This window comes from Anopheles merus, chromosome 2L (assembly GCF_017562075.2).
Source record: "Anopheles merus strain MAF chromosome 2L, AmerM5.1, whole genome shotgun sequence".
NCBI lineage: Eukaryota > Metazoa > Arthropoda > Insecta > Diptera > Culicidae > Anopheles > Anopheles merus.
Window position 1 is genome coordinate 46,964,785 of NC_054083.1, and position 19,990 is coordinate 46,984,774.

General features: G+C 48.3%; 3 protein-coding genes across 16 annotated transcripts; 1 reads left to right on the plus strand and 2 right to left on the minus strand.

The window, feature by feature from the left end:
- Positions 1-174: 174 nt before the first annotated feature.
- On the plus strand, positions 175-1,700 carry LOC121594157 (ATPase ASNA1 homolog). Of its 2 annotated transcripts, none has more exons than XM_041917174.1 (4): positions 175-305; positions 374-796; positions 860-1,118; positions 1,188-1,700. In XM_041917174.1, exons 2-4 carry the CDS (start codon positions 384-386, stop codon positions 1,527-1,529), a joined length of 1,014 nt encoding a protein of 337 aa, XP_041773108.1. In that variant the 5' UTR covers positions 175-305; positions 374-383; the 3' UTR covers positions 1,530-1,700. The 2 variants fall into 2 exon arrangements, with proteins under 2 accessions (XP_041773108.1, XP_041773107.1); XM_041917173.1 differs by having other exon boundaries at positions 180-305; positions 371-796.
- A 98-nt stretch (positions 1,701-1,798) lies between these two features.
- Positions 1,799-4,511, minus strand: LOC121594155 (2-amino-3-ketobutyrate coenzyme A ligase, mitochondrial). Its single transcript, XM_041917168.1, has 4 exons — positions 4,385-4,511; positions 3,842-3,946; positions 2,975-3,177; positions 1,799-2,902 (listed from the first exon to the last, which is right to left on the minus strand). Exons 2-4 carry the CDS (start codon positions 3,897-3,899, stop codon positions 1,883-1,885), a joined length of 1,281 nt encoding a protein of 426 aa, XP_041773102.1. The 5' UTR covers positions 3,900-3,946; positions 4,385-4,511; the 3' UTR covers positions 1,799-1,882.
- A 404-nt stretch (positions 4,512-4,915) lies between these two features.
- LOC121591833 lies at positions 4,916-19,809 on the minus strand. 13 transcript variants are annotated; one of them, XM_041912856.1, is made up of 7 exons: positions 17,623-17,802; positions 11,402-12,356; positions 11,129-11,300; positions 8,744-8,880; positions 8,472-8,669; positions 7,862-8,395; positions 4,916-7,775 (listed from the first exon to the last, which is right to left on the minus strand). In XM_041912856.1, the coding sequence occupies exons 2-7, from the start codon at positions 11,603-11,605 to the stop codon at positions 7,422-7,424; spliced, it is 1,599 nt and encodes a 532-aa protein (XP_041768790.1). In that variant the 5' UTR covers positions 11,606-12,356; positions 17,623-17,802; the 3' UTR covers positions 4,916-7,421. The 13 variants fall into 13 exon arrangements, with proteins under 13 accessions (XP_041768790.1, XP_041768787.1, XP_041768785.1 ...); XM_041912853.1 differs by having other exon boundaries at positions 11,402-12,427; XM_041912851.1 differs by having other exon boundaries at positions 11,402-12,427; positions 17,579-17,802.
- Positions 19,810-19,990: the final 181 nt, after the last annotated feature.

The following is a 19,990-nucleotide window of genomic DNA, read 5'->3' on the forward strand; positions in this document are numbered from 1 at the left end:
CGATGAACCTCCTCGGGGTGGATGACAAATGGCCCATTTCAGTTTCATAGATATCTTTTTGGTTGTAGTTTTTATTGTGTTACAAATTTTTGTACAATATTATCTGCACTTTGTGATGAGTAGGTGATAATTAAATTTGATAATTAAATAAAAAATGAAAAACAAATTAGAAAACGTAACCTCCCTACGAACAGACCGTTTGGCAACACTGCCACAGCTGTCAGTGCTGCTTTGTTGACATCTGACGTGCACCGACAAAGAGGTGAAATTCAGCTCACGAAACAGCAGCGAAAAAATACCCAAACGTGAGTGTGTTATTCACCTTTCTCTCTACCGAAATCTAACTCCAGCTCGTTTGTCCTTCATGCAGCAGCATCAACACAATGGAGGACGAATTTGAGCCGTGCGAACCGACGCTCCAAAACATCATCGACCAGGCGTCGCTGAAGTGGGTGTTTGTCGGTGGGAAGGGAGGTGTCGGCAAAACGACCTGCAGCTGCAGCCTGGCCATCCAGCTGGCCCAGAAGCGCGAATCCGTACTGATCATCTCGACCGATCCGGCCCACAACATATCCGATGCGTTCGATCAGAAGTTTACCAAGGTGCCGACGAAGGTGAACGGGTTCGACAATCTGTTCGCGATGGAGATTGACCCGAACGTCGGCATCAGCGAGCTGCCGGATGAGTACTTCGAGGACGAAGCGTCGCCGCTGAACGTGGGCAAAGGGATGCTGCAGGAGGTGATCGGAACGCTGCCCGGTATCGATGAGGCAATGAGCTACGCGGAAGTGATGAAGTATGAAGGGCTCTATCGGGTGGATCCGTTGGGAAAACATAACTATTTACTTTCCCGTTTTAGGCTGGTGAAAGCGATGAACTTTTCGGTGGTTGTGTTTGACACAGCACCAACCGGACACACACTACGATTGCTGTCGTTCCCGCAGGTCGTCGAGAAAGGACTGGGCAAGCTGTTACGACTGAAGATGAAGCTAGCACCGATCATTACACAGATGGGTTCCCTGTTCGGCGTGCAGGATTTCAACGGGGACACGATCGCAAACAAACTGGAAGAGATGCTCAGTATCATCCAACAGGTCAATGAGCAGTTTCACAATCCGGTAAGTTCAGAGCAACGCCATACCACATTGTATGTACTTAACATCCTGATCGCTTATTCCTTTCAACAGCAACAAACGACGTTCGTGTGCGTGTGTATAGCCGAATTCCTGTCCCTCTACGAAACGGAACGCCTCGTGCAGGAGCTGACCAAGTGTGGCATCGATACGCACAACATCATCGTCAATCAGCTGATGTTCCAGAAAAAGGGCCAACAACCGTGCAGCATGTGCTCGGCACGGTGCAAGGTGCAGGAAAAGTATCTCGATCAGATAGCGGATCTGTACGAAGATTTCCACGTGGTTCGATTACCGCTGCTGGACGAGGAGGTGCGTGGGGTGGAGAAGGTGAAAAAATTTTCGCGCAACTTGCTTGTGCCGTACTCGCCTGATGCTCCCCCAGCGACAGAGTAATTGCTGCTGGCAAGAGCGACAGACGAAGTAGAAAGAGCGAAAGTGTGTGTGCGGGAGGGTCATCATTTGCGTGCGGGTTTATTTTACGGGGGTTTCTGGAGACACTCGATTGGTTTCATTTTAGTCGGGTATAGTTTTGTAAAAAAAAAACAGGTAATCGATTAGATTTTACTTACCGGTTTCGATCTTTGCGAGGTATTCTTAATGATTTTCTTTCTATTTTATTTTTCTTTCCCGAGCTTACGCCCACTATAATAAAAAAGAAACAATTTTTCAACATTAATCCATTCCATGTTCCGCTCGAAACATCTGAACAATGTACCGAACGTCTTATGTGCAAGTGTGCCCCGGTCTTACGACACCACACCCAGCTGCTTGCCGACCTCAATGAATGCCGCCACCGCACGATCGATTTCCTCCTCCGAGTGAGCCGCCGACAGCTGCACACGAATGCGAGCCTTGCCCTTGGGAACGACCGGATAGCTGAAGCCGATCACATAGATGCCACGCTTCAGCATCTCATCCGCAAACGTCGACGCCAGGCGTGCATCGCCCAACATTACCGGGCTAATTGGATGATCCATGCCGGAGATGGTAAAACCAGCCCGCGTCATCGCCTCCCGGAAGCGGCGCGTATTGCTCTGCACCTTCGCCGTCAGTTCGCTCGATTCCATCAGCATATCGATCACCTTCAACGCACTCGCAACCACTGGCGGAGGCAGCGAGTTGGAGAACAGATACGGCCGAGACTTTTGGCGCAACAGATCGATCAGCTCGCGCGGTCCCGTCGTATAACCACCGGCCGCACCGCCAAGCGCTTTCCCCAGCGTGGAATTGATAATATCACACCGTCCCAGCATGCCGTAGAACTCCTCCGTACCGCGCCCAGTTTTGCCGAAGAACCCGGTCGCATGGCAATCGTCCACGAACGTAACCGCACCGTACCGGTCGGCTAGCTCGAAAATTTCCGCCAACGGTGCCACATTACCATCCATCGAGAACACACCGTCCGTTACGATCATCTTGATGCGGGCGTCCGTCGTACGCAGCTTCTCCTCCAGATCGGCCATGTTGCGGTGCAGATAGCGCGCTTTCTTCGCCTTGCACAGCCGAATGCCGTCGATAATGGAGGCGTGATTCAGCTCGTCGGAAAACACGGCATCCTCGGGCGTCAGAACCGCCTCAAAGATGCCAGCATTGGCATCGAAACATGACGCGTACAGGATCGTATCCTCACGCTGGTGAAACTGCGACAGCTTGTTCTCGAGCTGCTTGTGAATGTCCTGCGTGCCGCAGATGAAGCGAACAGAGCTCAACCCAGCACCGTACTCATCGAGTGCCTTCTTGCCATAGTTGATGACGTCATGATTGGCCTTTTAGGGGTGATAGAAAATATTGAGAAAGGATAGGAAATAATTCACAACGTAAGGTTGAACACCTCTTACCGATAGTCCGAGGTAGTTGTTAGCACAAAAGTTAAGAATCTTGCCAGTGCTACCCTCCACACCAATAGCCGTCGCTTGCGGCGTGGTTATAATACGCTCGCTCTTGTACGTTCCGGCCTCCCGAATGTCGTCCAGCTGGTGTTGAATGATCTGCCGAAGCTTATGATTACCGGCAGTGGCAGTACTATAGAAGACGAGGCGTGCTGAAATTTAACAAAACATTTAAATAACCAACATTCGTGAATCACCACGTGCTCAGTGAAGCTTTAAAATATCTATTACAGTGTATGGAAAGACCACCCGCATCAGCTGATATTTTGCAACTGCTCTACATCTCTGTCTCTAAACCACTCCCAATTTTCTTTAGATATTCTGCTTCTTAACTACAGCTGTGCTGACGCACGCATTCATTTGCCTCTCTTGTCTTCTTACACCCGCTCGAAGGGGTCATTTGTCATGCGTTTGTGTCCTTGAACGTACTAAAGGATGTGCAAACGGCGGCGCACATGTCAATCATGGGTGGAAGACCCTCCCATTGGAAATCTGATTGAAAGATGGCTAGTAAAAATAGATTCGTATTGTCGGCAACAGAGGCAGAGGGTAAGAGCAATAGAAGAAAATACATATTTTTTTCACGTAAAAAGAAAACAATGGTTTACAGTTGAAAATAACGCAGTTTGTCCAGATACATGCGAAAACCCTTACGTAAACCTGGTTAAAATGCTCTTCTAACCAATCCACGCACACACACGCTAGCAGGTTGACCATGTGCCGAAATCGAGCACGCAAAAAACCGGTTCCACGCAAGCAACTGCATAAAATGCATCTTTACTTCTTCCCTCTTGCTGCCCCCTCCCTTCTACTTACCGCTTGCTGCGCTGCTGCACTGCTGCAACAAGTTGCGTGTAAACTGCATCGTTGCCATGCTTGACGATTTGTTCAAATGCCGTCGAGCGCTAGCTGCTTTGCAAACTACAATGAAGCACTTTTTTATCAAAGATGTTTGTACAGTATGGTGGGCAGGTCTATACTACAATGCAAGCTGGAATGATGACGATTCTATTCGTAGTTCGAGCACGTTTTAATGTAACCCGAGGTATAGAACACGCTGCGAGAAGGGAGATGGATTGTCTTCCCCGTCTGGTGTATGATCTAAGCCGCTTTGCAACAATGTGCAACAATGTAACACAGTTCTAATACGCTACACTCGACACTCGCGTAGTCGTCGCTCGGCTCGGCCAGAGCCCAGGCGAACGAAAGGGAACGCAATTTCGTTTTGATTAGACCGGCGAAATTGGATCAATTGTGGAGCGTGAGGGATGAAGACTGAGACAGTGGGTACGATGAACGATGGGACCGTGCCAAACCAATTGCGTGTAGCCGATGGAGGGATGGATGGAAGAAGCTTACCGAAAACCGTCCGCCCCGTCCGTACTGGTTGAAGCGCAAACAACCACTAGTGCCCGGTTGTTAATATTGCTCCGTGCGCAAGTGTGCGCAAGCGAACCGAGTGCCCCCGTTTGGTTGGTAGGCGGCGGTAGGCAAGCTATATACCAATTCAATTTCTAACAACTTGCTGTATATCTAACGGGCAGAAAGAGAGAACGCTACCGGGAGAGAGAGAGAGAGAGAGAGAGAGAGAGAGAGAGTAAATTCGCCAAAAAGGATCCATAATTACAAACGTGGGAGAGCGAAAACGAACGCGAGCGAATGGACCGGATCCCATAGCAACCAAACGCGCGTTGTTATGGATGTGGTTAGGGAACGATGCGCGACGCACCGGTTTTGTACGCGAACGAAAGGCAAGCATAATGCGCGACAAATGATCGGGCGTGGAGCATAAATCATATATTATTATGCTCTTACGATGCGGTTTGTTGGATATATAAAAAAAGATTTGTCACACAATGGCAAATACAAAACAAATGAATGCATTTGGTATGCGTTTTAAATTCGAAAGGATTTATTAGGGAGCAATTCAATCTCTGCTGGAATCTGTCCTAGCTGTACCATGACGTTTTTTTGTTTGTGTGATGATTTTTCATAAAGACTTTGCTTTTGTGAGTTGTGTCTCTGTCTCCTTCTTATGTCTTATCATAACATTTTGGTTTTCTTTTCGACCGAACCATTCTGTGCCTGTACGTCTATTACGCGTATCATGTTTGCCTGTTGAAACTGTTGTTGATTGAACCTCGTTCTAACCTCTCCTACCTCACTACTTCATGGTTGTTTGCTTTTTAAAGAGTGTAAAAAATATATAAAGAAAATAAAAAGCTGCATCTGAAGCATGCACTATTTCTACACAAGAGTCCCCTCTTTCTTCGTAGGTATGGTACAAATAATAGACAGTCTTAAACAAATTAATATCAGTTTAAATCAAAATTAAGTACATTCGTACAACTATCGGGAGTTCTTCTTAGCATAAAGGTACACACACACACGAAAACGCATCTTTATCAAACAAAATAGTTCTTCTCTATCCCGTTTGTCCCTGTCTTACTTGTCTCACTGTTCCCGAGTGTAACGTAATAGAAGGAAGAAAGTATAGATAAAAAGGCAAACATCTAATTCAACATTTCCCCCGCTTTCTACCTTCTCAACCCCCCCTCCGGTTTGCATTGCTTTGCACCCTCCTTCCCCTGTTCCAACAATCCAACATACAAGCATCCTCTTATCAATCCTCGCTAAACGGGTGTGTGTATCGTAATGCGTCTAAATGCGTGCTCGGAGGATGACGGTGTAACGAATATTATAAACAAGAAATATCTGTACACTGCAGGAGAAAAGCAAAGTTTTGGTTTGATTAAGGCAAGCATATAACGGTTCTACATAGAGCAAACGAAAAAAATGCATCTTAATACTAAAAAACTAAACCGCGTCGAAAGCGTTACAAAACCAAAACGTTCGAAAGCATTAGTAGTAAACATTAAAATTAAAAAAAAAAACACACAACCGCGCGGAAGTCGCGTTTTTTGCGCCTCCAAATGAGTGATAGTGTGAGCCTATCATTCTTATCACGTTCATGCACAAAAACCGTCCACCTTCAAAAACAAACAAACTGACCGATCAGTATCAGTGTCCCCTTTTGCTGACCTTTTTTGACTGCTTTTCTCTCACCATGTTTCCCAATCGAACGGTTTATCGATTGTTTGCGTTCTTCGTTACTCTTCCCCAGGAAACAGGAATATAGAAGCCTCACATATACATCTGTCTGGGTTGCCAACGGTTCACTTCTTCCCCGACGATTAATCCTTTCTTGCTTTTTGTCATTTGGTTTAAAAATGTATAATTTTTTGTTTGTTTGTAAGGTACTGAAAGTATGATGTTTCACCGCGTGTGTTAATTTGGCTTGGGATTTCGTTAAACATACCATCTTTGCTGTCCTACACGACGGGACGCATCAAGAGGGGGCAACGCGCTTCTAGGGAACAATCGCTTCTATCGCGTGCAGTATGTGCGCACACAACAAACTAAAAACTAAGCGCTGTGGTATGGTATTTCAATTTTTTTTTTCTCTCTCCTTGCTAGTGTAATTTCTAAGTAAGTGTGAAATCTACTGCTGAGTAAGAGATGCGTGTTTGGTTGATTTTGTTGCATTAGAAACTGAGCCCGAGTTTTGATACGAAGAAGGTAAGGTGCATCTGCTACGCTGCTGCTAAATGTCTGTGACGACTTCGTGGTTCGATGTGTTTTTGTTTGCTGCTTTGATCAATGGAGTGTGTTTAGTCTTCTTTGATCCACTCCAATGGATCTTTCTCTCTTTCATCTTTTGATTTGATATTTGCTACTTGCTTATCAAAACTTAACCATGTTTTTTTGTAAAGAATCTGCATTCTGGCGTGTGAATGTGAATGTGTCTGTGTGGTTCTTTTCTCTACACATGTGTTTCTAATTAGTGCAAAATGTTTAAATGGAAACCCAAAATCGTGTTCAGCTGCCAGCCTGCACTATCTTCAGTAATTGCTCGATCCTGCTCTGCCATTTGCTTAACCGTTCTGTTCATCCTTTTCGTTTCCTTCCGAGCTGCCTGTCTGGGTTTCTCTCTTCCAATCACTCACACACACACACAGACACATCGAATTCCCCTGTCTCTTTACGTTCGTTTGCTTTACGTACTCTATCATTATTTCGCGCGCATTCCATCTTTCCATCCTGCCATTTCGTCACATTCGTCTACATTTGCCCTGTCGTTCGGTCGGTTCTCTTTCTCTCCTTACATTCACGCTCCAAAAACACGCCTTTAATTAAAACTTTGGTTTACCTTGTCCGGCTGTCCGCAACTGACGCATGTTTGCTTCTTGTTGCGGAGGCTGACACCTGGCTGTTGTTGTTGTTGCTGCTCAGATTTAACTGTAACATCGAAAAGCGTCCGAAAAAGATCGTAAGCCACACCGAAGCCATTTAAATTCCTGTTCGTGTTCATCCGGAAAATAAAACCTTTCCGCGCTTACATTGCGGAATCGAACAACCCGCCCGTCTGCTGTTTGCTGCTGCTTGCTCCACTTGCTGGAGCGTCAGCAGCGGGTGCTTTGGCTACGCTGGCTGGCTGACCGGCAGCGGCGGCGGAGGAAGGTTGCGGAGTCGTGGACTGTGGCAACTGTTGCACCAGCGTACCCGGATACAGCAGCTTGGCCAGCGAGGAAGCGGTGGTAATGGTGGTTGTGCTAGCGGACAGTGATGATGGTGCGGCCGTCGGTTTCGGTGCGATGCGTGCGCTTACCGTGCTGCTGCTGCTGGCGGCCGTTTGCTGTTCGTTGAAAAATTGCGACAGCACCGGGGGCATACCATCCTCCTTACTGGCCTGGAAGAAAAACACACAAAAAACATTATGGGTTTCCATTGAAATGACCCCCTTCTTTTGTTACCGGTTACCCTCTGTTTTCTTACCTGTTGCGTTCCGTTCGCTTCACCGGGCCGGTGCAGCGACACCTCCTTCCGTGCCGCGTTCTGCTGTATCTGGTCCTGCAGCTCGCCGAGCTTCCCTCGCACCTCGTCCAGCTTGCTGTGGTACTGCTGGCACTCTTCCTGCACCTTCTCGATCGTACCGTGCAGCCCGGTCGTAACGTTCGCCAGCGCGCCGAGCTGCTCGTTGATGATCTTCCGGTCCGCCTCGAGCCCGCTAATGTTGTTGCGCACCTCGAGCCACACCGCCTCGACCGAGAGGACGTGCGAGGAAATGTTGACCGTGTTGTCGAACAGCTGCTCGATGCGCTTCGTCTGATTGCTCAGGTCCGACTCGAGCCAGAGATTTTTCTGCTTCAGCACCTGCAGCTCGCCGGTCACGTTCTGGGCGAGATTGTTCAGCTGCCCGGTCAGCTGATCCCGCAGTTCGGCTATCGTCTTTTGCATCCCCTTCGCCACACCGTCCCCTCCGATAATGTCCGACACGGCGGTGCTGTTCTGGATGCGTCCGAATAGTTTCTGGGGCAGAGGGAATTCATTTGATTTTAGGTTAGTAAAATTCCAGCCCAAGGGCAAAACACCTTCCACACCATACCTGCAGATCGTCGAGCGTTTTGTTGAGCTGCTTCTGTTCCGCCTGTATCGTGTCGAAGCGCGTCTCGAGCAGCCCGATGCGGGAGTTCGAATCGCCAATGTTCGACCCCAGATCGGCCACACTTGACTGCAGCCGGTTGAGCTGTGCCTCTTGGGAGTTTTCGTTCTTCTTGTCGATCGTTTCGCGCAGTTGTTTGAGCTGCGCAAAAGAGTGGAGGAATGGAATGGAATTAAATAACGTTCACTACACCACAACTAGCAATAGCGCCGTACCTCGGAAAAGAAGTTGGTGAGTACTTGCTGCATATCTCGCAGCTTCCCGTTGAGGGCGGTCTGGTTTTGCTCCAAGTTTTTCGACGTTTCGTGCCATTTCTGTAGCGCTTCGGGAACATTTTGACTAGTTGCGGAAACTGTAACGATGGTGCGAAAGAAAAAAAAGGAATGCAAAAATCAATATCAACGTAAAAAGTAAAGGCAAGTGGAAGCTTCTCCCGAAGGGCAGTAGTACAGAAGTAATTAAATGATACTTTACTAGTGTTTCGTTCGCTACACTCACAAAGGACCGACGTTTTGTGGTCGTAAATTTACTCTTTTGCACCTATTATCCTCCTAACAAAACCTCGCAGTGGAGGCATTCCTTTGGCCCCATTCGCAAGCACACGAGAAGAAGCTTTTTTCCATTTTATTTTCCGCGCGCTAATTGCCCATTATTCTCCGTGCATCGCTAAACGCTTCGAGGGTTTGTGTACGTGTGTGTAAGTACCCCGCCGCCCGGTAATTGAAAGGATAATCATATCCCTAACTGCATTACGTTCGGACGCAGGAGATAGTGCCCCAACAGGAGTAGCACAGACACGATTCGTGGATTCTTGGTTCCTAAAAAAAAACCAAATAAACGTACGTGCAACGGATTCGTTAAGACACATAAGCAGCAGCTTAGGAGCGCGAAGCGATTGCCTATTAGTTTGCGCATTATCTTCACTCACGAGACGATGGTTTGACCTTCTGGAACGGGCCCGCGCTGTATCAAATTATGCTCCTAATTGGCACTCTAATGCCATTTCACCGCATTCCAGCCGACTGCTACGTACATTCTAATGAGCTCGGAACTAGTAAATGGTAATAAAACCGACAGGCGCATTCGTTTCACGGGGATGAGGCTTGGCTTAATCCCATAATAAAATAGCTCCGGGACCGTTTCTAGACTACGCTTTCGAAGCGCAACCTCCAAAACAAAACGGATATAAATTACCAAATAGAAGCGTACAGGACAGCCTAAATGAACCTTCTTAGAGATGGGAAAGGAAAGTAGGCAAAGGCTAACGGATGGAATGACGTGCACAACGCCAGAATGATGGATGTTGGTTAATTTTTCCACCACCGCAGCTGTGTCCTGGACATTAATAAATTAACTTTCTCCAGACGGAGAACAATAGAAGAAGCCTTCAAAAAATGGCAAAGAAAAACACCGAAACACTGACGCCAATGTTTTAAGAAATGTTTTTCGTTTTTTTTTTTAAACACCGCCGCCACAGACACGTCGCCTTAGGAGGTGGGAGACGAATGTCGGGTCATCGGGCGACATCGATCTATTTTCGATGCAATCGAGCGTGTGTGCGAGAAAGAGAGAAGGAGGCCGATATGGCGACGGTAAGCTAGCATCATCGTTATTAGATTTAGGCTTTTTTTTTTGCTCGAAACAAGACAAAATGGTGTTGACGTAGGGCGAGGATAAGCAAAGCGGCGAACAAACAACACACCCGTCCCACAGACTCACAGTCCCTCAAGCTTCGGCAGGCTTCCAGCTGGGAGGCAATCACATTTCGAGTTCAAGTTCAAGCTTTCCTTAGATGAGAAATTAAAGCAGATATTATCCGAGTTTGGTGGTTCACGGTGCCAACTTTCGGTGCCTCCGTCAGGCACAGGTAGGACCGATTTCCGGACTGTGTTGCTTGCCCTTGCTTCAAATTGCCCAACGGAACGGGATGAGCAGCAGCAAATTGGATACGCTCCAAATCGTTCCAAAAGGGTTTCGTTCCGTTTTCGTCCCGTTTCGTTTTTTTACAATCTTGAATGCTGACTGCAAACAAGATAAATAGTATTCTTATCTACTATTGACCGCTTCTGAAGGTTGGGCACAAAGAAGTCAATGGTTATACATGTATAACTGTCGAAACACATTCGGCACATAACTGGAAAACTAATAAAATCAGAACGATCGTTCGGCACAGCACTTTGAACCCCTTTTTGGAGAACATTTTTCGTTGTGGTTTCAGTCAGCTGGAACACGTTTGCGGTTGTGAGCACCATTTTCCAAAGTGGTTGTTTTTTTCTCCTCGCTTTCTCTCTCTCTCTCTCTCTCTCTCTCTCTCTCTTTCTCTTGCCAAATTGCCACAGAACCTTTTACGCTTCACTGCATGCTATTGACCGCGCTTTATACATATACTTCAAAAGAGGAAACTCAACGAAACACACTCTGGCGACATCAATGAGGGTTTTGCGGTTCAATGGAGTGGCGCAATAATGATGCACCGAGCTTTGGTTGGCGTGCGTGTGTGTGTGTGTAAATCATAAGCCCTTGAGTGTGGCGTGTGTGTGTGTGTGTACGCGCTATCGTAGCAGGCGACAGCGCAGTATCCACATGGAGACGCCTGGTACCTTGCTCGATGCGGATGCGATACTGCGAAATCTGCTGCCGGATGTCAAAGTACAGCCAGTACATGAAGCCGAGCGAGATGAAGATGCAGGACACGAACAGCAGCGGCCCGCAGGTACGCAGGCAGGAGAACCGTTTCGTCCGGCACCGGGACTGTGTGCGCACTTTCGGTTGCTATGGGGAAATAGAACATAAAGACATTGGAGGATGAATTACAAAAAAAAAAAAAAAAAAAAAAAAAAAACAGTTCCATCAACGGCTACATGACTACCAACCCATGAGTAATCCTCCTGTTCATCCGTCGAGTTCGATAGAAGCTGATCGTGCGAGGCTACACCATTGCTGGCCGCATGACGGCCACCACCCTTCGCACCCTTCGCCAGCGAGTGTGCGACGAGGGCGTCCAGTTCGCGCCGCTTGCGCATCTTCTTGCCGCCGACGCGCAACGGTACCGCCACGTGGTGCCCGACCGATTCCATCTCGAGCGGGTGCGGCGCCTGGGTAGGCCGTTCGTCGAATGTCACCCTGTAGTGATGAGGGGCTGCTTGTTGGTGGTGGTGGTGGTGTTGCGTTTGTTGCTGCAGCTGCTGCTGCTGCCGACCGTACGACGGTGGCGGATGGTGCAGATGATGGTAGGCCGGTGGTGGTGGCGGCAGTGGTAGATGCTGGCCACGCCGCGAAGGCCCCCGGATGATGCCGGTAGGGCGTAGCTCGGTAAGCTCACCGTAGTTGCGACCGTCGGTGGCGGTGGTACTGTCGCCACCGTCGAGCTCACCGCCAGCCCGGTGCAACCGTTCGCAGCTACCGGTGTCGGCGTCTTCCTCTTCCTCCTCTTCCTCTTCCTCTTCCTCTGCTTCTTCTTCCTCGTCGTCGTCGTCGTCGTCGGCGTGATGGTGGTGGCGCCGGTCGATGTAGTCGTCACCCTTGGCCAGACCGTAGCCGTAGTGGGACGACAACGCCTTCGGCCAGCCGGCGTGCACCCGTAGATCCGTGGCGGCGTCCGCTTGCACGCGACTGAACGACTCGTACAGCCAACCGGTGCGGACGGGGACCAACCGCTTCGGGGGCGCTATCGTCGACGCGGTGACACCAGGCCGGTCATCGTCCTAGTAGACGCTGGAGTACACTTTTACGTTCACACACGGGCACTAGCACAAACAACAGCTCATTCGATAAGCGTGATACCGAGCAAAGGGGGGAATGTTTGTCACACCGTCACACGGGGGCGAGCTGTTTAAATTTAAAACACAATCACGCAAGAAAATGCACGTTGCCCTAGCGAAGCGTGCAAACCCGTCAACCTTGTGGCAATATTTTTAGGGTGAAATGGATGTAAAAAACAAACTATTCTTTAATTGCAATCGTTAATCGACTCCAGAAGAGAGCGTTGGAAAATAGTTCTAAATTTAAATACTCGTTCGCAGTGGCACGATTGTAGCTTTGAAGGCTTCACATCCACGACACACAAGCAGTCGAAAACGATGCCTTTTGATCGTGTACCAATGCCACCACCATATCGGAAATCGATCATTTGGAAGGCAAATTGGAAACAAGATCAAAGCCAAACAGTGAAGCGTGTTAAACGGCACGTCGTATACCGCGCAATCGATCTCAGAACACAGTCAAATCAACACAGTTTTTTGGCAAAATGTCGTAAATCCGTACAGGAAGCAGCAAAAGCCAAACGGTAAATACTAATCCAATTGTGCGCAATTGCTTTCTCCCAGCAAGAAAAAAAAACCACCCAAAGGTTGAGGAATTTTCCGGAAGCTTTCACCGGTGTACCGGCACGGTGGAAGTAAATGCCAAAAGTGCTGGAAGCTTCCGCTGACATCTTATGCCCACGTTTGGGGAATTGGGGAACTGGAATGACAAAACCACTCAACCGTTACATTCCGTTTGTTGTGCGTATGTGTGTGTGTTAAGAATCTTGCCATGTTTTGGGTGGATTGATATTCCAGTAGAGAGTTCTTCTAGAAGCTCCCACCGCGAGCAAGCGAGCAGCAACATCACCTCCAGTAACAAGGAACGTAGTACTTTATGGGCTTGCTTTTTCCACCAGGGGCGCGCTGGGACACCAGGAGGGATTCGACCTTGAAGTCGTTCACACTTATCTAAATAATCACATTTCCTTATGCTAATGTGCCGAGTGGAGCTTTCAAACGAAAAGTCTGCTTCTTGGCAACCCTTGAACGTAGATAAGAGCTTCCCAGCCCCGGGTGGTGGTGATAATAGTTGAGGAACACGAAACCTTCCACTAAATCTCAGGACGATTCCATTACCGGATGACACACAGCAAAAAAAAAACTCTCCCGGATTGAGAAATGGCCACCCACCTTTTTGACTGCTCCAAAGTCATGTCCACAAAAGCACTCACAGAGCTGGCGGCGGGGGTACGAATGGGTACGGATCTAATCTTCCTACGTGCTTCCTTTTGCTTCCCGCCTCAACAGAGCTCAAGTTTCCCAGAAGGTCACCCACCTGGGAAGTGTCGGTTCCCTTATTTTTTTTTCTTCTTCAAAAACAAAAATAGGATTAGTTTCTGCTTTTTAAAAGCGCAACCAAACCTTTGTGGACCTTGTGTGTTCGACCACCGGACCCAGTAGGGGGTTACAATCAACTACGCTCGAAGGCGTTCCCCCAGCGTAGGCGATTTTTATGCCAGCGCCGTTCGTTACCCTGTTTTGTACGATGGGGGCAACAACGCTAAACACTGTTGCACGTCGTCCACGGACACAGGTCCTGCCACTGGCCGTAAAAGTGTACCTGTGTGTGTGTGTTTGATACAGGAAGGAAATGAAATTAGAATTATGCAAATCTCCGCCAACACGGGCACAGCCCAGGCGTGTGGTTTAGATGGAATGGATGGAACACGTGGTGCTGGTGACTTGGAAATTGGCATCTAAATTTCAGCATGAGAAATATTGCGCCAAAAGGCAGTAACAACAACATGATTTATGGTAAAGCATCAGGAGGCACGAAACTAGAACCTTCGTTTGGCCCACGCGGTTTCACCTTATGCTTGGAACATTTTCACTTTTAAGTGTGCTTACCTTTACCATCCCACACATACACACTTGTGCTACGGTGTGTCCACAGGTCGTTAAAAAGGTACGCAGCAAGCTGGACAAAACGTCAAGGACAAGAAGCTCTTTTTCCCCAAAAAGTCGAACCCAACAACACACACCACAAACACATACTACGCAGCTAGTTCTTGTGCTGGTTGAGGAGGGATCGTTACAGCTGCCCCGTCACTGATTAGACACGAGCATGGCAGGGCGTACACCACACCACCTGTGCCGTGTGAATCACGGTACTTTGCCGTATCATCTGCTTCAGTTCCTTTCCCCCTTCGAGTCTCCTCGGTGTGTTGCAATAAAAACCTTTAACGAGTAAGTGGTCGGTGAGCTGAGGAAGGTGCGCTCTGTCTTACAGTGTTTTCGGTTCTACCACGAGGCGATTTTCCAGGAAAGTAAAACCTCCCCTAACACCGCTACAGTAAGATGTTTATTGGCGCTAAAAGTTTTGCTACATTAACATTGGAAAACTTTGTCCACGCAAAACGAAATGCGTAGTAGTAGTAGTAGCAGTAGTACCGGTCCCGCCAACTCACATAACACCTGAAACAGGGCCGTACAGGCCGTAGATGGCCTTCACAGTCAGGATGATAATAGTGGCTTGCGATGGGGGAGGCGAAGGCTCGAGTGGTGTAAGCCGACATAATCTTACCGGCAGCGCCAAACAAATTGGATGCGCCAGCCAGGACATACCAAAAGCAAGGAGACAATTTGTCCAGCTCCAACCGTACCTTACGATTGTAAATGTCAGTAGGGTGACGTAGCATGTGAATTATTAGTAAAGGTTATTGAGCTTGTGTCGCACACATACAATCTCCTAAAAAGGCACCTCAGGCGCCGTTCGCTACCTTAATGTATTATGTTGGTAAGTGAAAACAAAAACGAATGTGAACCGAGCACAATTAATGGCTATACTGTTACCTATGTAGCCAGATTCGGTGTGATATGAAATTATTGTAATTTATTCCATCGCTTCGTCACAGCACCGCAAAAGATGGTAACAGAAAGCGGCAAAAGAACTGAAATGTTTCCTGCGTTACACCGAAGCGAACCAAATTACCCGGCCAACCTGACCGGGTAGAGCCCAAAAGGACCGGAAAAGCAATGACTATCACGCCATCTTGTACTTGTCGCTCTTTCTGGCGGGTATTATAGCTTCAGTCACTTGCAATACACCACCTGTCGGTAAGACCTGTTTTGGGGCCTGCTTTGGTGTGCGAAGCATGGGTACGTACGCTGCTGCATAATTCAACATAATCTCCTAATCAATTTGCAAACAATATTTGTTTCCTGCGTATTTTCTCTGCCCTCAAGGTGTAGAGGAGACGATGCCCCCCGGAAGCATGCAGGAAGCATGTTCTGCGCGAGGTGAAAATGGCATTTTGTTGCTCAATATTTCATTTTCTTTACGCCCGGGGTACGTCTTCAGGGGACTGGCGCGTCAGGCACCGGAATGTGTACACAATTCCACCATTTAGAGTGTCGTTAGTAAAACAACAAAACAACGGAACAAAAGCATTTCGTCCTATCGCTGGGTGCTTCTGTGTGTCCCACAGATCCTCTCTTTGGGTGTGAGTGTTTTTGGTGCGTATCGGTGTCTCCAAGCGAAGCACGAGGATGACACATTTCTGGCGCATTCCAAAGCATCTTTTCAATGTGCTGCTGTGGAACAAAAAGAAGCACACACACACACACTCACACAGCAGTATTGGAGTGGGCACATTTTCATCGTCATTCCGGTTTGCCAATTCTGGACCAGCAACGGGAGAGGGGATGAGTTGTGTGCAGTACTTGGGTGATTGCAAAGATGTCGTCGAATCGCTTATATTTGCACAGATCTTGCAGCATCAGCAGTGAGTGTTCTTAGCACAACACATTGAGCCCAATTCGACGGTCACATTTTCCGCAAGATCCTTCTGCTCTTTCCATTCGCATTTTGTGGCTGTGACATAATTCTTCTCCCACCGGGAAGGTACATCCACCGTGCAAGGGTTTTATGTTACACTGTTTAGCTTTGCTTCACACTGAAATAAACAAACAAAAAATGCTTAGAACATTGCTTTACCAGTACAGAAAGAAAAAAAAAACGCAAAATCCTTTTTTCCAAACGGGAGTGTTTCCTGCATGCCTGCATGTATTGCGATTGCCGCACAATGCGTTATCCGGGCATGATGGCGGGGGAGGGACGTCAGCAGCAGTATTGCAAGCAATATCCTTGAAGCGATGAGTACTAAGCGGCCCCTGCTCTACCACAGCCAACTCGGATGCTTCGACACAAAAACGTTTCCACCAATGTTGGAGGGTAGAGGCGGCTTCATAACAAAAGTACAAACTCATCACTGAAATTACTACTGCCACCGCTGCTGGTTTATGGTTTATCCCCTCACGCTTTCGCTCTTCGCTCTCCCGTAGCGCAATACACTCTCGCGCGCAACATATCGTTCCGCCTAAAACAGCAGCTGCGTTGCTGCGGGAAAGGATGTAAGAGAATTTATGTGTACACGGGCGAGCTGCGTCGTGTACGCAGGACAATAGCAAAGGATAGCAGCAGCAGCAGCAACATGCTGTGCGAGTAGGTAGCGTTGTGTGCGTGTGTGTGTGTGTGTATGTATAGCTTTCGAGCTGTGGATGATGGGGGAAAAAAGCTTTCCCCCCACGTTAGGTAAAATGTTATCAAATGGCGCTGGGGAAAAATATGGAAGAAAACGTTCTCTCCTCCGTTCTCGACGCGCTCAATGCTAATGACCGTATCCTTCCTGTCCGGGGTAAAAAGGCACAATGAATTTCCTCTTTATTCTACAACCCACACACACACACACACACACACACACACACACACACACACACACACACACACACACACACACACACACACACTGTCTATGTCTGGGGGACATTTTGCACGCAGGAAGTTAAATAATACTAAGGACAGGATGTCGATGGAAGTATAATGATACGTTCCGGTGAGGGTTGCCGTCGTCTTCTACTGGGGGCTTTTGTGCGCCGCTCTCGGGTTCAAGGCTAATATCTGCTGGCCAGCGTTGACCTAAAGACCCTTTTCGGGTTTGCAATCGGGTATGATACGCTTGGGCACACATCTTCTTGCGTGATTATGATTACGACAGACGGACGGACGAAGTTTTTTTTTTCCTTTTCGTTTAATTGAAAGCTTTATATCACCGGAAGGGCACATTAAACGGTCTAGCAAAAGCACACATTAAACGCTTATCATGTACACTCTTTAACCGGGAAGAAAAGCTTTACAACACATTCATTTTCACCTGCACTAATGTAATAACGAGCACTTGTTAACGAACCGAGTATGTGATAAAGGCTGCAGACGGAAATTAAGGATAATTTTACAAGCCAGCCCACCCTGGCCCACTGGAACTATAATGCCAGCACAGCACAGCACTCACACACACGCACGCACTTAGCACTAACGCGCCCAAGGACGGTGGTGAAAAGGGAGCAAAAGCGCGTACGCGAAAGGCCGCACAAGCGTACAAACGAACAGAACGCGTCCGAATCTGAGCACACACTGAAAAACCCGGAGCATTCACGGTTCTGCACGGTGCCAAGGAGTATCGAGCCTGTGCTCGACCGCTTTTCCCGAAACACTTCTAACTGCGAACGCATGCTGCGCAAAGAAGGCGGCGAATCTCGCTCTCCCGGTGAGCGGGAAAACTCACCCAGGTGAGAGAGGATTTTCCACACCATCGACACACTCTCATTCTCTTCTTCTCTCTCGCTCGTGCGCAACCTTCTCGTTTACTTCGCGACAATTTGTTCTCAAATTCTGCTCCTCCATTCCGCATTAACCAGCGGCGGCAATTGGCAGGAAATGGAAAATATCCGCGGGAAAAAGCGAACCAATTCTTCGGGCATCATGGGGCGGCGATGTGCGACGGTAGGAAATTGGCCGTGTGTGCATGTTTGCCGGATGAAGCAGATTCTGCTTTCCATGGCGACACAACACGCTTAGCAACGTGCTCAGAGAGGCGAATGGAATGGAATGCTGCCTGCCGCCGCTCGCTTCGTCGTCTCGGGCGCATCTGTGACGGCGTCTATTTGGCGTACCAATGTTTACTTTGTTTTCGATTGCGTTTGCCACAACACGCAACTTTGAACTGTTTCGCGGGGGCTGAGAACATTTCTGTTGATATTGCCAGTTAAGTGTTGGTCGTTTAACGTTTTTACAATCAGAATTCCTCTTATGAATCTAATTATAATATTTAAATCGTTTACATGCTTATTTTTTATTTTGTCAACCTTTTTCTCCTTTTATATATGCTTGCGAATGGGGATAGAAACGCATTTGCCTAAACAACCTAAACCCTAAATATCTTGCTGCTTTCCTTCCCTAATCGTATGCATAATCGCTTTCCACCTACCTTTCTGGAGGGCCAGCTCAAGGCGATGATTTTCCCCGTGTATAACGGAGGTGACGTAGGAAATGATAAACAGCCACAGCACGGTCATTGCCACCGCTAGCCAGATGCTGAAATTTTTACAATCTATCTGCCCGCTGCGGCCGCTCAGACTTCGCTCTTCATCGCCCCGGTACGACGACGTCCGTTGGCGTGTTTTTCTGCAAAAAAAAAACAAATAACAAGAAAGAATATCAGAATCGACACCACACGTTATCGCGAATGAGCCGCTTGAGACAGGCGGTGTGATAAATGCCCCTCCACACCTACCTGCGGACCTTCCGCTTTCGCTGTGACACCACCTCCGCCAGCTCGAGATCGGACAGGCTCTTCGAGTCGTCGGACAGCTGCAGCAGCTTGAACGATTCGTTCTTCTGGTCTCCCTTCATCTTGATCGTATTGCTATTCATGGCCGGAATACATTGGATTTATTGACTGCTGCTTTCACCTGCTCCTCGCAGGATCCGAGCCGAGACAGCGTTGGCGCAGTTTTGCCTGTCGTGTCCCTGGCCGGGTCGTGCTTATTTCTAACGCTACACACTATTGCTTATCGGAGCAAATCACAACACTGGGCGCCACACACTGCTGCAGCGGGTGGGCATGTTGGAAGGCAAGAATGAATTGAACCCGATTGAATGAAGATAACACTGATAACTGACCCACGGGAAACGCACCAGTCACAAACGACCTGCCGATGGACGGACGAGGCTGATGATGCCGCGAGAGCAAGCAAGTGGCACCTGCCGTCATAAGAACACTTTCATCGCCACCGGAAGGCACACCCGCTCCGTTCCACGCTTGGGTCGCACTTTGCCCGGCCAAGCGCCGACGGAATGTTCGCCACCGGTTTGTTTTGGAAGGTTGCAAAGGAAGCGGTTCCCGTCGTTATTTATGTAACCTTCATGACCCGACCTCGGCGGCGATGGCGCAGGTAACGCCAAACGTGCGTGTGTGCGGGCGCAGAGCGATAGATATGTTTTAATTCTAGAAGTTCCACGACACAAGCGGTACGGTCACACGCGTTTTGCTGGCAACTTGATGCCTCGAAGGGACAGCGAATTAATTAAAACGCGCGAATGGGGGAACAAAAACCGACGACAAAGCGGAGAACGAAACCAATCAAAACAAAAGCTGTCCCCCTCCGTTGACAGCGGCAGCGTGCTGAACTCGAGCGGGGACTGTAAACGCACTGACAGCGCACAGAAAACCGGTTTTTACGAGCTCGCCAACGCTCCAAATCGGTGCGAATATCCCTCGCTGGCGATGCCCTTTGTAAGTAGTTGTGACGTTTCGAGCGAGGAGCTGCGCATAGAAAATTTAAATGAGCGGTTAGTGAGGAGTTTTATTTTATTCTTTT